Source organism: Mchenga conophoros, linkage group LG3 (assembly GCF_057382185.1).
Source record: "Mchenga conophoros isolate Kocher_MC1m ecotype Shallow Benthic linkage group LG3, M_conophoros_male_GT1.1, whole genome shotgun sequence".
Taxonomy (NCBI): Eukaryota; Metazoa; Chordata; class Actinopteri; order Cichliformes; family Cichlidae; genus Mchenga; species Mchenga conophoros.
This window is the reverse complement of record NC_140528.1, coordinates 41,370,470-41,387,137: the sequence shown is the minus strand read 5'-3', so window position 1 is coordinate 41,387,137 and position 16,668 is coordinate 41,370,470. Positions and strand designations below refer to the sequence as shown.

The following is a 16,668-nucleotide window of genomic DNA, read 5'->3' as shown; positions in this document are numbered from 1 at the left end:
CGTAAAGGTAACTGTATAAATGTGTTCAATGACTTTGTTAATTTTAATGATTGGTGAGCACCCGCTTCGATTCGCACTCAATTCAAACTTTACGCTGCACTCTCACCTAACTTGCGTTTGCACCTTTTGTCCACACGTAAACTGCGTTTAGCATTTACGTGTGGACGAGGAAGACGGAGAAAACGCAGCGTCAAAGGTGTGCGCCTATTTTGACGCCACACTGTGCGCCACGTTTTTGTCTCGGTGCTATGAATTCCTACAATGGCAGACTTATACAAAATACTGTTAATTTTATTATCTTCAGTGTTTAAATGCTTACATATACGGGTTTGCTTGTAATTGTTGCCTATATACATTTTAAGCTATTATTTATTATTTAGTTCAATCAATAGATCAAGTTTTGTAGTGACTATGAAATATATTGTAATTATCTGTTTCCTGTTTATCCTAGACAGGGCAAAAAAGGACTCCAAATTAAAAAAAAGATAAAAATGAAAGACTGGTGCATTGTGCAGTTTAGCACTGGTGGTACAGAAATAGTCCCTAGATCAAGGATAAATGGGGAGAAATTGTCATGGCCTCCATATCCTCCGTGAGACACATTCAGGATCCACGACGCAGTAAAGAGGAGAGTTCATCCTGGTGCAACATGGCTCACCTATGCACCAGTCCGACTTCTAATAAGCCATGGTGGGTATCATCTGGATTGGTGTTGTATACATGTAACAATAACAAGTTTTTCGTGTCCTAATTTATGTCTGGCCATACATTGTGTTTGTACCAGATTTTCACGAAGCAGAACGCAGTCTTCAGAAATATCTAAGTGAACACTGTGATACGTCTGACCTTCAGTCCGAAGCTGAAACTCAGACCAGTCATAAAAGAAAGCACAAGTAAAACTTTTTTTATTTCACAAACATATCTTTGATTGCTAAGAATTTATGATCTTGTCTTTTATACATGTGGAGCTTGCATACTGCAATATCACCACATAATATAGTCCAAAAAGTGGAAGCTTGTAAACTTTTTATAAATGCAAAGCCGTGTACACTTGTGCACTTCAAAAATTCCTTGTATACTGTACCTTCTTGCACATCTCCGTTTCCTGTTTGTGTTGTTATAAATCAAACTGTAACTTTAGGAAAAAATATTCCAAAAGCACATTTGTAATTACTTATGACCGTTTTCAACTTTTTTTTCTTTAGACCAAATCCCCTGTACACATATAGTGACTCAGAGGATGAGCAGCCCACAAAGAAATGGTTTCCCCAGGCCCCTCGAGTGAAAATACCAGGTAATAAAATACTGTCTAGTGTCTTTGTACATATCTGTGTGTGACACAAGGAAACTTTTGATAAGTTGTCTGTATTCTTAAATACTTAAAAAAAAAAATTATCTTTTTCTGTCAGACCTGACGAGAGCTGTTAACGAACTCCGTGAGGAGGTCAGAGCCATCCGCAATACCGGCTGCAATGAATCGGTAGATGCTGGGGTACTGCCTCTGGATTTGCCCTTGCACAACATTGAGGAGCTAAACAATGCAGAGGCAGCTCTTCAATCACAAGAGGCAAATAAGGCAATGGTAAGTATATAAAGGTTATGTACACTTTGTAACTATAAAGTGTAATAGCTGTCAGATGTGATTTAAATACATAACAACTGCTTGTTGATTAAACACACAAGCACTTGCATACACATTTAAGACATGAGACACGCTAATTCCATCTCTTAAAATGTGTCTATAGGTGAGACGCTTTGCCTTGATTGGAGGGACCACACTGGAGGTGCGAGTCCGCCGTGTAATGGCTTATGCCATTACAAACGAGCTGGCCTCGGTACTAAACTGGGCAGGGGAAAAACCAAGGACCAGACAAAGTAAAAAAGGGCATTTAAAGATACAGCGCTGTGCAGATGCATATTTGGTAAGTTTTACCATTTTTATGGTATATTACTTTGTCTTTCTTAATAACAAGACTTTCATGTCCGGTTAATCTGGAGATGGAGTCTTTGGTCTTTGGCTTGTTTAGTCCACGGGTTGTAGTTTGTACAGCCCGAGGACCCCATGTTTATTTTATTTTAAAGGATACACGGCACACCATGCTAAGACTTATCACTTTTTCCGCTCATAGCTCTTTGGGAATCAAATGCGGCAGTTTGCAGATTTACGCCTGGTGACTTTCATGTTTATCAGCCTAGGAGTTTACATACTTTCTCCCCGCTGAAGACAGTTAACAAGAGCTTATTCATGTGCTCTAATTCACTTATTTTGTGTGTGTGTGTGTGTGTGTGTATTTTTGTCCTAGATGGCCTGACGCAGCAGTTAGGGGCAAACTCTATGTCCGAGTTTGTCTTTGCACAAGCAGTGCAGAAATGGCTCCGATACGCAGAAATGGCTCCGATATCACCCAGATCGTTTGGGTGGTGCAGGACGCACATCATGCATCCCCATCCCGGAGTAAAAAATTACAAACTTCTGTGAAACATATAAACGTAAATAGGAAACTGTCTTTTAATAAAGTATTTAGCAAACGAAACATGCCTATTGACCTTTTTTTGTTTATTTTTTTTTCTCTGTTACATCACATGCAATGCTTTCTTATTTTAGGATATTGCAGTAGTTTAGTATTGGTTAAAATACCTATAAAGAAAGGTAGATTTCCAGTCATGATTTAACTGTTGTTTTAATAAAAAGCAACTGTGTGAAAGAGGTGGAAAATCAGCACCATAGCTCAACAGTGTTTCAATATCAGAATCTGACATTGTTTCAATGTCAACAGTATTAGAAAATATAACATTGAATCAATGTCAGGTTTCAACATTGATTCAACATCAAAACCTGACGTTGTTTCAACGTTAAAAAAGGGTGCAAGAGTGACGTTAGGTCAACGTCACACTTCAACGTTGATTCAATGACACAGCCTGATATTGACTCAACATTGTTTCAATGTTTTCTTGCTATCTGGGATATCAGCTTGTTAGTGTCGGTAATCGTGGTTGTAGGTATCGTCCGTAGTGCTGCATTAACATCATCTAGTAGACCTTCTGAGGGTACTTCACGTAATCTTGGTAACCGGCTACGGGGCATCCAGGTTTCAAGCTTGGCCATGATCCTATTTTTCAGGTCAGTTCCTCTCGCACTCAACGATCCTTCTCCTATCGCACTTGGGGCTATGTACCCAATCTCGGGTGGGGGTGATGATATCTCCCCCCTGACCTGGCGTCCTGACTCCTCCTTGCCGTAGCATTTGTGTTGTACCTCGTCAATCTCTAGCTGTGAGAGCAGTCCCTTCTTTCGAATGTTGGAACACTGAGCTACTAGTTCAATATATATATATATATATATATATATATATATGTTTTTCCCTATGTTAATACTGTCCATATGTACATAGCGCTGCAGAACTGTACCCCCCCAAGCATGTTTACACTGAGTAGGAGATGCTCTGTATCTCATTGTACAACTGTATAGTGACAAGAAAGGCATTCTATTCTATTCTATTCTATTCTAAAACCCTGCACTCACTTCTTAATTACCTGGAAGCACCTTAAAGACGACCGGCCCCTCTCAACAGCTGCGACAAATCATCTGGAGAAAAGGTAAGCATAGGAGACCAAACACTGAGGAACAAATCCTCATTTCATCCTATGATAACAGCATTTTCACCATTTCAGCCAATTCCTTTTGCACAATTTGTCTCTTGTGCTCAGGCAACATCTAGGGCCATGAACGCACTTTCACGCCAGGCTGCGTTTCAAAGTGGTGCTCCATGAGAGTCATGCAGCTGGGCAGGGGGAAGAACACATCTGCAAACCGCTGTTGCAATGCAGGAACATCTGCCTTGTGTGAGATGTTCATTACAATGCATCTTAAACACACTCTGTGAAAACTTCATGCCCACATCTTGTTTTTAAGAAAAATCAAACATCTTTGTCCTTGAAGATCATTTCAGAGTTTTTAATGAGCTGCAGGAACCCTGTTCAATGTTAGTGGAGAACAGCCAAGTCTCCTCCTGTGATAAACCTCCACATGTACCACTGAAAACAGTTAAATTACTTTGAATCTGAAATCAGGGCTCAAACTACTTGTTGTGAGACCATTTCTTTATTTTTCAAAGTTCATCAAATATAGGATCAAAACAAATCACGATTTCATAATACAAACTTCAAATCAACAAGAAAAAGGCTGCAGAACATGTGGATCAAAATGAATTCATAAAAAAAAAAAACATGTGGACTTCAAGAACACAGTAAGCACACTAAAGTGAAAGGAGGAGCCAAAAATAGAGGTTTAATAGAATTTGAATTTTTGATCTTGTAACAGTTCTTTGCTGCCACTGTGAATACGAATGTGGTCTTTGCCTAATTGAATAAAGGTTACTCTGACTCACTGCTCCATCTTCTGGTACAAACTGGTATTACATGGAAATACAGCCCAAAACCAGTTTAGCTTGAGTTTCTTTTTTCTGGACATAAAGTCACAGCAGGTGTTGTTTCAAAGCTGGTGGACAGATTTAGTTCATTTTGGAAGATTTAAGAGCAACTGCTGTGAAAATATTTGCAATTTTGGGAGAAAAGGTTCAAGAGAAGAATCAGCAAAAGTTTAAATATGAATGAAGAATTTAAATTTAACTGAGGTACACACATTAAATGAATGCATTTAAAAAAAAGAAGGTAATTTTGGAAACACTAAGAAAGTTCAAATGAAAGAAATTGAAATATATATCCATATCTGCAATTTTGATACAAAGTCTGTTTGGTAAAAAAGACATTCCTATAACTTTAATAATACAGTAACAAGTACAACTACTAAACACTACTGTGTCCTAAGGGAACAAAGGTTAAAATGTAACAGGGATAACATTTTAGAGAATTAAAATCCCTCAAAGGAAAAAACAAACTTGATAAACATATCTATACATGCAGCTTCCTAAATGTAACATTCAGGATTATTCACTGCAGGTCCAGAAATCAGAGCTACCTCATCAGATCCAAGTGTGACATCAGCTGACACTCTTTACAGGAGATTCCATCTGAACTCTGTGGAGCCTGATCTCAAGGTTTTTAAGTCTGACCCTGAAACCAGAAGAGGATCTTTCTCTCTCTTCAGATTCATTGTGATCCAGTGATTTCAGTCCTGCATGATCAGGCTGATGTTTGCACAGAGCAGATAATGAAGTGAAGGTTTTTGCACATTGGTAACAGTGAAACAGTTTATTTACAGTGTGAGATCGTTTGTGTTCGGAGTATGAACTGAGATTCCTTAAGCTCTTGTCACACTGGTCACAGCTGAAGTTCACTTCCATGTGTGTACGTTCATGTTTGTTACGATGACCTGATTGTGAGAAGCTTTTGTCACAGTGTCTGCACTTGTATGGTGTCTCTCCTGTGTGGATTCGCTTATGCTTTTTCATTGAGGTCATGTCCAGTGGTGAAGGATGACCCACACTGGTCACAGATGTGCTTTTTGACCCCACTGTGGAAGAGTTTTTGTATTTTTAATGTACTTGTGTGTGGAAGCCTCTCCCACATTCTTTGCAGTACTTCATTTTGTCTCCAGTGTGGCTACGTTGATGTGGTTTTAGGTCCCGTTGATGATTGGAGGTTTTTCCTCAAAGGTTAAAAAGAAACTCTTTCCCACCACCACAGTGACGACAGGGTTGAGAACTGGATCCATCTGTGTTGCTCTGCTTTTTTTATTTTTATCCTCAATGTTGCCTGAAACAAAGAGCATCTCTGCCAACGTCCAATTACATTTTACTGTTTACATTATAAGACTGAGTTTACTGAACAAAAATGACTCTTCATTTTTCCCCAAACAGTTCATTCAGTATAACTCCATAAGTTTACTCATCAGACTTGTTCCAAACACTTGGGTTACAATTACAAGATAAAAAAATCAATACAGCCTCACAGTAACTGCACTTGTAGAGTTACTTTCAGGTGTGGATCCGTCGGTGGTTTCTCATGTGATGTGGAGATTTAAAAGTCTTCTCACACAGGTCACATTTATAAGGTCTCTCCTCAGTGTGGCTAAACATGTGTAGTTGTAACTGTGCGTCTGTTGTAAACAGTTTCCCACACTGATCACAGCAAGAAACATCATTTCCAGTGTGAATCCGTAGGTGACTATTTCGGTACTGTTTGTCGCTGAAACTTTTTCGACAAAAGTTGCAGCTGTACGCCTTAATTCCAGAATGGGTAACTAGATGCCTCTGTAAGTCCTTTTTTTCAGCAAAAGCCTTACCACACAACTCACAGCTGTGTGCTTTAACTCCACTGTGCACGATACGGTGTGATTTTAAGCTTTGATAATGGGTAAAAGACTTTCCACACAATTTGCAGCTGTAAGGTTTAACTCCACTGTGGACGTGTTGGTGTGTTTTAAAGGATTGAGCGTGGGTAAAAGACTTTCCACACAAGTGACAGTTGTACGCTTTAACTCCACTGTGGATAAGTTTGTGTGATTTTAAGCTTTCAGCCCGGGCAAAATCCTTCCCACACAAGTCACAGCTGTACGCTTTAACTCCACTGTGGATGACTTGGTGTATTTTTAAGCCTCTAGCCCGGGCAAAATCCTTCCCACACAAGTCACAGCTGTAAGGTTTAACTCCACTGTGCATGACTTGGTGTCTTTTTAAGCCTCTAGCCTCGGTAAAAGACTTTCCACACAAGTCACAGCTGTAAGGTTTAACTCCACTGTGGACGAGTTGGTGTTTTTTTAAGATTCGAGCCAGGGTAAAAGACTTTCCACACAACTCACAGCTGTAGGGTTTAACTCCACTGTGGATGAGTTGGTGTGTTTTTAGGCTGTCACTCCGGGTAAAATCCTTCCCACACTCATCACAGCTGTAGGATTTCTCTCCCTTTCTTTGACGTTTGTCAGCCTCCTGAGAGCGCTGACTTCTTGCTCCATGTTGGTCCTGCAGTGACAGAGATACAAACAGAGGCAGTGAGTGAAATGCAGTCGTGGAACGAACTGAAACTCCCTCCGTCAGTGGAAACAAACATGTCAACAAACACATTGTTGGTGTGTTAGCACCACCTTCTGGTGATAGTATCACATTACAATGATGTGACACAATGAGAGGTGTAATGAAAATTACATTATTGAAGAAATATATAAGTGGAGAAAATCTTTTACTTCATAAAATATTTTGAGTTCAACTGATGATATTGTTGTTTCAATATGTGCTGATAAAATATGATCTTTGCATTTTCTTCTAACTTCTGTGGTTTTTGGTTGTGAATGTAGAGTCTGTATATAAGGATGAGCCCTGGATGCAAAAGACAAAGCTGCTGTTAATTGTGTTTTAAAAACCAACCAGTTGCACACACAGTTTCAATAACAGTGTAACTGTGATGTTTTTCTCACCTTTTGTGTTGAAGTCATTGTTTCCTCTGTAGTGGCTGAGCTGAGTCCAAATGGCTGAAATTGTCCTTCTGCTGCTCCACCAGACTCTTCTCCTCCTGTTACTCAGCTGGGATACAAAAAGTATATACATATTTTACCCCTTACAAAAAGAAGCAGAGCAAATAAACATTACTACACTCCTCAGTGCAGGGCTTGCAAAATCTCAAAATCCCTGGTAACCCTTCGGGCAGGGAAGGGTTTTTGGTAGCCCAAAACAAATTTAAGTAGCCCAAATAAAAAAAGAGAGCAATTTTTTGATTGATGTTTTGTTTCCTGTTTTGTTTGCTTTACAATATTATACATTAAAGTATAATATTGTAACAGAAACAAAATATTAATCATAAAATTTTGGAAAAACAAATTACAACATTGTATAAAAATTACAACTCAAATACTTGGTTCTAATTGAACAGAAATTTCTATGAACTTGTAAGAACTGTGTAGGACATGAATCAGTCTGTGTCAGATCCTGAATTTGAAATTTCCACTGAAGTCACAGGTAAGAGGCAAGTGGAACCAAGATCTAGGCCATTTGCTTTTTTGAAGTTTGCAAAGACTGCTAAATTTTGCCAGTGGTAGTTCACTCTTTGCAACATAGTACGCTGTTCTAAACAGATTTTTCAGGTTTATTTTTAGTATGTTATTTGCAATTGGTGTTTGTTCTGGGAAAGATATTGCAGAGTGAGCAATAATGCATTTCTCATGGGTTCTAATGGGGTCCTTTCTTAAAATGACTGGCCCAGCAACAAAGGCGCTTGTCGACTCAGAAATCAAGGGAAAACCAACAACACATCCGGCAGAACATTATGTTATTTACACAGGTGCACATAAGTGGTCCGCATGTGTGCATACGCTGTCAAAATAAAAGACGCGCACCAGATAAGAACTTGCAGCGCGTTTGCGTCCATATAAAAGGCACTGTTTTTGTCCGCTAGAGTGGGATTTTCATGGCACATTCTGCATCACATCTCTGTGCGTTCATCATTTGTTTGAAGCCAGCTCACCTCCTGCAACCACTTTTCCGAGAATACTTGCTTGAGAATGCTTCTTTTGTGGTTCGGACTCCTTCTGACATTTCTTCTGCCGTGGAGGAACACCACAGTAATTGCTTAAAGGACCTTGCTTCTTCGACATCTTTAAAAGTTCTAAACAAATGTCTGTCCTCCTCCTGAAAATATTATGTACGCAAACACGCGTTGCAACTTCTTATCTGGTTTTATTTTGACAGCGAATGCGCACCTGCGGACCACTTATGTGCACCCCTGGTTATATAGCTTGTCATATTGCAGCCACAGAAATTCTTTTGTCCATGAAACCATAAAGCTGCACTTTCTTTTTGCCTTATAGTCTGATTTGTCATAATCTTTCCATTTTGTGGTAAGCTTTTCTTTGGCTGTCACTTCTTCACCCTGACCTGTCTTATTTGGCTCAGCAGAACTAAAATATATATCCTGCTGCTTTTACACACGCACTCACATAACGCTCAGCGATTCTCTGCGCGATCAACCTCTCACATGTTTGAGCTTGCTGCGGGAGATTTCACTTGTCATGTTTGCATAGTAAGCTAACGATTGATAAGACGATGTCAGAGGAATTGGTGCGCAAATTATCATCACTCACCAATCAGTGCTGTCGCTCGCTATACACAGTTCGCGCGATTGCAAAGTGAAAGCAAAAAACAAGCGCAAATTCAAACGCGATTTCAATATGTCACATATTGACAGTGGCTCACCGATGCCAATGACATAATTACCCAGCTACATTTCCAAAGGGATGCAAAAGCATTGACATATATTTTTCCTTCCTACGATAGCCCGATGGGCAGGGCAGCGATAGATTTTGGTAGCCCGACTGGAAAAATCGCTTGCCCCGGGACGTCGGGCTAGCGATTTTGCGAGCCCTGGTACGGATTTGAACGGAACAGATCAAGAGCAATAGCATTAATGAATGCTATTGAAAACATTTCATCAGAAAATATAATACCGCCGTATTTTCATGACCATAAGGCGCACTTAAAAGTCTTCGATTTTCTTCAAAAAGTACGGCACGCCCTATAGCGCAGTGCGCCCTATGTGTTGTAATGAGGACGTAGTAGAGAACACCATGAGAACGCTAAAGGGTGAAGTGTGTGCGTTGACTTTATCGCACATACCTGTATAAAAGAACAGGTATGTGCGTTATGCAGGACATCATTGTTTTAACAACCCTGAAAATGGCAAAGAGACACGCTTACGAAGCACAGTTTAAACTGAAGGCCATCAGCTACGCGGAGGAACATGGAAATCGAGCAGCGGCGAGAGAATTTAAGATTAACGAATCAATGGTTCGCAAATGGAGGAAGCTAGAAAACAAGCTCCGGCAGGTCAAGAAAACGCAGCTGATGTCTGTGAAGGTTCTCAGTCATCCAGGTCTTCGTAGTCAAAGGAGCTTGCAAAGAAAAGCGTCTGGACTTCTTTAAGTTGCTTGAAGATGTTTCACCTCTCATCTGAGAAGCTTCTTCAGTTCTAAGGTCAAATGGTGGAGAGTCCCAGATATAAACCTAGTGGGAGTAACCCCCCACTGAGGGACAAGAGGACCCCCTGATGATCCTCTAATCGCCTGAGCCAAGGTGTGAAACTGGGCGTGGGTCCCAAATACCCAGAGTTTCGGGTGAGCTCATTGTGAAACCTGGCCCCACCTTATCATGCGAATTCCTGAGGTCAGATGGCCCAGGATGTGAGTGGGCGTTAAGGCGTCTGGGAAGGGATCTCAAAATGTTCCCTCTAAGCCTGAAGGAAAAAAGAAGGAACACACACATGTAAAGGAAGCACTCAAAACCTGCGGCTATCCTAAATGGCCGTTCTTAAAGTCAGCAAAGAGGCACAGAAAAGAATACCAGACACCAGCGAGGGAGGATAAGAAGGACAGACGCAACAACATTGTCACCCCCTATGTAGCCGGTGTATCAGAGAAACTCAGGAGAGTTTTCTCCAAGCATGACATCCCAGTGTATTTCAGACCCAGCAACACACTCAGACAGAAACTGGTTCACCCGAAAGACAAAACGCCAAAACACAAACTCAACAATGTGGTGTATGCTGTACAGTGCAGCGAGGAATGCCCAGACCTCTACATTGGAGAGACCAAACAGCCACTTCACAAGCGCATGGCACAACACAGAAGAGCCACCTCCACAGGACAAGACTCAGCAGTCCATCTGCATCTTAAGGATAAAGGACACTCTTTCGAGGATGCCAATGTTCACATTTTGGACAGAGAGGACAGATGGTTTGAAAGAGGAGTGAAAGAAGCCATCTATGTCCACTGTGAGCGACCATCTTTGAACAGAGGCGGGGGTTTACGACACCAACTCTCTGCCATCTATAATCCAGTTTTGAGATCCCTTCCCAGACGCCTTAACGCCCACTCACATCCTGGGCCATCTGACCTCAGGAATTCGCATGATAAGGTGGGGCCAAGTTTCACAATGAGCTCACCCGAAACTCTGGCTGATTGGGACCCACGCCCAGTTTCACACCTTGGCTCAGGCGATTAGAGGATCATCAGGGGGTCCTTTTGTCCCTCTGTGGGGGGTTACTCCCACTAGGTTTATATCTGGGACTCTCCACCATTTGACCTTAGAACTGAAGAAGCTTCTCGGATGAGAAGTGAAACGTCTTCAAGCAACTTAAAGAAGTCCAGACGCTTTTCTTTGCAAGCTCCTTTGAAAACGCAGCTGAGTTTCCGCGGACATAAGGCGAGGTGGCCCGAGTTGGAGGAAAGACTCGAGCGGTGGATCATCGAGCAAAGAACGAGCGGGAGAAGCGTTTCGACGGTCACCATTCGGCTAAAAGCAGTTTCACTAGCTGAAGAGATGAACATTGAACATTTCCAAGGAGGTCCGTCTTGGTGCTTTCGTTTTATGAAACTGTGCCATTTTTCCATCCGGACCAGGACTACGGTAGCGCAGCAACTTCCAGCGGATTATATGGAAAAGCTGGCCATCTTCCGCTCCTACTGCAGCAAACACATCGGCGATAAAAACATCCAGCCCAGCCACATCACAAACATGGACGAGGTCCCGCTCACTTTCGACATCCCGGTGAGTCACACTGTGGAGAAGTAGGGGACCAGCACGGTAGCGATACGCACAACGGGGTATGGAAAGTCTTCTTTTACTGTTGTGCTTGGCTGCCATGCTAATGGACAGAAACTATGGTGATTTTTAAGCGAAAGACTTTGCCTAAAGAGAAGTTTCCAGCAGGAATCATCATTAAGGCAAATGAAAAGGGCTGGATGGATGAGGAAATGATGAAAGAGTGGCTGAGGGAGGTGTATGTAAGGAGACCAGGTGGTTTTTTCCACGCATCACCATCGCTCTTAATCTGTGACTCTATGCGTGCCCATCTCACAGCCGATGTGAAAAAACTAGTGAAACAAATGAACTGTGAGCTTGCTGTCATTCCGGGAGGCCTGACAAAGGAACTCCAACCGCTGGACATCAGTGTGAACCGCCCGTTCAAAGTAAGGCTGCGAGCGGCCTGGGAGCGATGGATGACCGATGGAGACCACAGTTTCACCAAGAGTGGAAGGCAGCGCCGGGCGAGTTTGATTGATGATAAAAATGTGAGTACCAAACTCAGTTTTGCTCCTGCTTTATTTTTAAATATGCACACTTGTATACTTGTGTGTTGTTGATGATGACGATTACCGGTAATAGAAATGTGAGTAAGGTACCGAACTCAGGTTTGCTCCCGCTTTATTTTTAAATACGCATACGGTACTTGTATGCGCCCTATAATCCAGTGCGCCTTATGTGTGTGTTAAATACAGTAATGGCACACATAACTGAGACTGCGCCTTTTAGTACAGTGTGTCTTATGGTCGTGAAAATACGGTAATAATATATACTATAGGGGTATTCATTGATTTAAAAAAAGCTTTTGACACTCTGCAACACTCCATTTTGATTTCTAAGGCTACGTTCACACTGCAGGTCTTAATACTCAATTCCAATTTTTCGATCAAATCCGATTTTTTTTTGTCTGCTTGTTCACACTACAGATGAAATGTGACAGCAAACACGCTCCTGTGTGAACCCTCAAAGCGGCCCACATGCGCAAAAGAAGACATCACACAACGCGGTTCAGACCCAGACCAAACTGTTTGTTTGACTGATGGCCCTTAATATAAAGACTTATTTTGGACTTTACATTTCCCCAACTTTGTCGTAAGTTATTTTGTTATTTACATATGGCCTAATAATTATCCTTATTGCCGTTTTAGAAATTTGCAAGGATAGTTGCAGATTTCTGTCAGAATCTGCAGATTATACAGTATAAATAAAATGTTCACGTTGTCCTTCCAACAGTTTCACTAACATCTACATGGGATGGACAGGAAGCGTTCGCGATGTCTTCTCAGGCACTTCTCCGGCGCTGATAATTGGCGTCCGTCTTCTGTCAGTGACGTAAAAGATGGATTTAATGCGACATGACCATTCAAACAGCAGTCGCTTTCTAAAACATCAGATATGTATCGGATTCAGTACCACATATGAAAGTGACCCAGATCAGATTTGAGCCGTTCACACTGTCATACCATGATTGGATATGGGTTGCATAGGGTCAAAAAAGTCTGATTTGATGCGCTTTCGCCTGCAGTGTGAACGTAGCCCAAATTAAGTACTTGTGGTGTGAGAGGAATACTATTGAACAGGTTAAGCAGTTATTTAGATAATAGGTTTCAGTATGTGCAGTGTTTAGGCAATTCATCTGATAGATTGAAAATAGAGTGTGGGGTCCCTCAAGGTTCTATTTTAGGACCACTTTTTAATTTATATATAAACAACGTTTGTGATGCATCAAAAATGTTCAACTTTGTTGTTTGCAGACGAAACAATTTTTTTTGTTCCGGAGAAAACTTGAAAGAAATGGCTAAAATTATGGTTATTGAATTTAAAATATTTTTTAAAAATGATTTGATGTAAATAAGCTAACGCTGAATTTGGAAAAAAGACAGTTTATGATATTCAGAAACCATGTAAAGGAGGAAGAGATAATATTATCTATAGAGGGAGTATTAATAGAAAGAATGACAGGTTTCCATTTTCTGGAATAGTGGATGACAAGTTAACATGGAAACCTCATATTGAACATGTTAAAAAAAGTTGGCTAAAAGTATTTATATCCTGGGTAATGTAAGATTGTGTGTGTGTATATATATATTAAAAAATAAATAAATAAAAAAATAACACCCAGCACGCCCCTGCGGGCGGTTTATCCTTCAAGCTCGGGTCCTCTACCAGAGGCCTGGGAGCTTGAGGGTCCTGCGCAGTATCTTAGCTGTTCCCAGGACTGCGCTCTTCTGGACAGAGATCTCCGATGTTGTTCCCGGGATCTGCTGGAGCCACTCGCCTATCTTGGGAGTCACCGCACCTAGTGCTCCGATTACCACGGGGACCACTGTTACCTTCACCCTCCACATCCTCTCGAGCTCTTCTCTGAGCCCTTGGTATTTCTCCAGCTTCTCGTGTTCCTTCTTCCTGATATTGCTGTCATTCGGAACCGCTACATCGATCACTACGGCCGTCTTCTTCTGTTTGTCTACCACCACTATGTCCGGTTGGTTAGCCACCACCATTTTGTCCGTCTGTATCTGGAAGTCCCACAGGATCTTAGCTCGGTCATTCTCCACCACCCTTGGGGGCATCTCCCATTTTGACCTCGGGACTTCCAGGTTATACTCCGCACAGATGTTCCTGTACACTATGCCGGCCACTTGGTTATGGCGTTCCATGTATGCCTTGCCTGCTAGCATCTTGCACCCTGCTGTTATGTGCTGGATTGTCTCTGGGGCATCTTTACACAGCCTGCACCTGGGGTCTTGCCTGGTGTGATAGACCCCAGCCTCTATGGATCTTGTGCTCAGAGCTTGTTCTTGTGCTGCCATGATTAGTGCCTCTGTGCTGTCTTTCAGTCCAGCTTTGTCCAGCCACTGGTAGGATTTCTGGATATCAGCCACCTCCTCTATCTGCCGGTGGTACATACCGTGCAGGGGCCTGTCCTTCCATGATGGTTCCTCGTCTCCCTCCTCTTTCTTGGGTTTCTGCTGCCTGAGGTATTCACTGAGCACTCGGTCAGTTGGGGCCATCTTCCCAATGTATTCTTGGATGTTCGTTGTCTCATCCTGGACTGTGGTGCTGACACTCACCAGTCCCCGGCCCCCTTCCTTCCGCTTAGCGTACAGCCTCAGGGTGCTGGACTTGGGGTGAAACCCTCCATGCATGGTAAGGAGCTTTCTTGTCTTTATGTCAGTGGCTTCTATCTCCTCCTTTGGCCAGCCTATTACCCCAGCAGGGTACCTGATCACGGGCAGGGCGTACGTGTTGATGGCCCGGATCTTGTTCTTACCATTCAGCTGACTCCTCAGGACTTGCCTGACCCTCTGCAGGTACTTGGTGGTTGCAGCTTTTCTTGCGGCCTCTTCATGGTTCCCATTCGCCTGCGGGATCCCCAAGTACTTGTAACTGTCCTCTATGTCTGCAATGTTGCCTTCTGGTAGTTCAATCCCCTCAGTTCTGACTACCTTCCCTCTCTTTGTTACCATCCGACTACACTTCTCCAGTCCGAACGACATTCCAATGTCATTGCTGTATAGCCTGGTAGTGTGGATCAGTGAATCGATGTCTCGTTCACTCTTGGCATACAGCTTGATGTCATCCATGTACAGGAGGTGGCTGACAACTGCTCCGTTCCGTAGTCGGTATCCGTAGCCAGTCTTGTTAATGATCTCACTGAGGGGGTTCAGGCCTATGCAGAACAGCAGTGGGGACAGAGCATCTCCTTGGTAGATCCCGCACTTGATGGTGACTTGTGCTATGGGCTTGGAGTTGGCCTCTAGTGTTGTACGCCACATCCCCATTGAGTTCCTGATGAAGGCTCTTAGGGTTCCATTGATCTTGTACAATTCTAGGCATTCCAGTATCCAGCTGTGGGGCATTGAGTCATAGGCCTTCTTGTAATCAATCCAGGCAGTGCACAGGTTGGTCAGTCTGGTCTTGCAGTCTCGGCTGATTGTTCTGTCTACCAGTAGCTGGTGTTTTGCGCCTCTGGTATTCTTGCCAATTCCTTTCTGTGTCCCGCTCATGTATTGACCCATGTGCCTGTTCATCTTAGCCGATATGATGCCTGACAGGAGCTTCCATGTAGTACTGAGGCAGGTTATTGGTCGGTAGTTGGAGGGGACCGGTCCCTTCTTTGGGTCCTTGGGGATCAGGACCGTCCGGCCTTCAGTTAGCCATTCCGGGTGTCTCTCGTTAACTAGCAGCTGGTTCATTTGTGCTGCCAGACGCTCGTGGAGTGCAGTTAGCTTCTTCAGCCAGTAGGCGTGAACCATGTCGGGCCCTGGTGCTGTCCAACTCTTCATACTGGAGACCCTTTCTTGGATATCTGCCACTGTGATGGTTACTGGACCCTGTTCAGGGAGGTCGCTGTGGTCTGCCCTCAGATCCTCTAGCCACTGAGCATTGCCGTTATGGGTTGCATCCTTCTCCCATATGCTCTTCCAGTATTGCTCCGTCTCCAGCCTTGGTGGTGCTGTTCTCTTATTGTTCCCTTGCCACTGAGAGTACACCTTTGCTGGTTCTGTGGAGAACAGCTGGTTTATTCTCCTGCCTTCTATCTCTCTGGTGTACCTCCTCAAGCGGCTGGCCAAGGCTGTGAGTCTTTGCTTGGCAGTTTCCAAGGCCTCAGGTATGGACAGCTTGCTGTATTTCTTAGGCACCTTATTCGTCGCACCTTTCTGCAACTCCGTTAGTTGGCTAACCTCTCTCCGTGCTACTTTGATCTTGCCCTCTAGCCTCCTTCTCCATGGAGGGTACTGCCCCTTGTGGCTGTTCAACTTGTAGCCAAGCATCTCACTGATCACTGCTGCCGTATTGTAGATCAGCTTGTTAGTGTCGGTAATCGTGGTTGTAGGTATTGCCCGTAGTGCTGCATTAACATCATCTAGCAGACCTTCTGAGGGTACTTCACGTAATCTTGGTAACCGGCTACGGGGGATCCAGGTTTCAAGCTTGGCTTATATATATATATATATATATATATATATATATATATATATATATATATATATATATATATATATATATAGTATAGAGAACACAGTAATAGTTTGTATATAAAGTGTAAATTAATAAAACTAGAAGATATAGTGAAATTATAGACATTAATTATTATATTTAAGGCAAAAAATAAAACACTACTTCTTAAGTTACA

At 42.6% G+C, this 16,668-nt stretch overlaps 2 protein-coding genes across 2 annotated transcripts; one reads left to right on the top strand and one right to left on the bottom strand.

The window, feature by feature from the left end:
* The first annotated feature begins 574 nt into the window (after positions 1–574).
* LOC146578691 (uncharacterized) lies at positions 575–3,771 on the top strand. The gene is made up of 6 exons (XM_085267833.1): positions 575–668; positions 785–893; positions 1,206–1,294; positions 1,410–1,582; positions 1,746–1,835; positions 3,709–3,771. Exons 1-6 carry the CDS (start codon positions 575–577, stop codon positions 3,769–3,771), a joined length of 618 nt encoding a protein of 205 aa, XP_085123959.1.
* Positions 3,772–5,228: 1,457 nt separating this feature from the next.
* LOC146578690 (uncharacterized) lies at positions 5,229–7,483 on the bottom strand. Its single transcript, XM_085268903.1, has 2 exons — positions 7,373–7,483; positions 5,229–6,920 (listed from the first exon to the last, which is right to left on the bottom strand). Exons 1-2 carry the CDS (start codon positions 7,388–7,390, stop codon positions 5,937–5,939), a joined length of 1,002 nt encoding a protein of 333 aa, XP_085125029.1. The 5' UTR covers positions 7,391–7,483; the 3' UTR covers positions 5,229–5,936.
* Positions 7,484–16,668: the final 9,185 nt, after the last annotated feature.

Coding starts and splice junctions, on each gene's coding strand:
- LOC146578691 (XM_085267833.1), top strand. CDS start 575: ATGGCCTCCATATCCTCCGTGAGACACATTCAGGATCCACGACGCAGT. Junction 669..784: donor CATGGCTCACCTATGCACCA/GTCCGACTTCTA, acceptor TGTTTGTACCAG/ATTTTCACGAAGCAGAACGC. Junction 1,836..3,708: donor TTACAAACGAGCTGGCCTCG/GTACTAAACTGG, acceptor TCTTGTGCTCAG/GCAACATCTAGGGCCATGAA.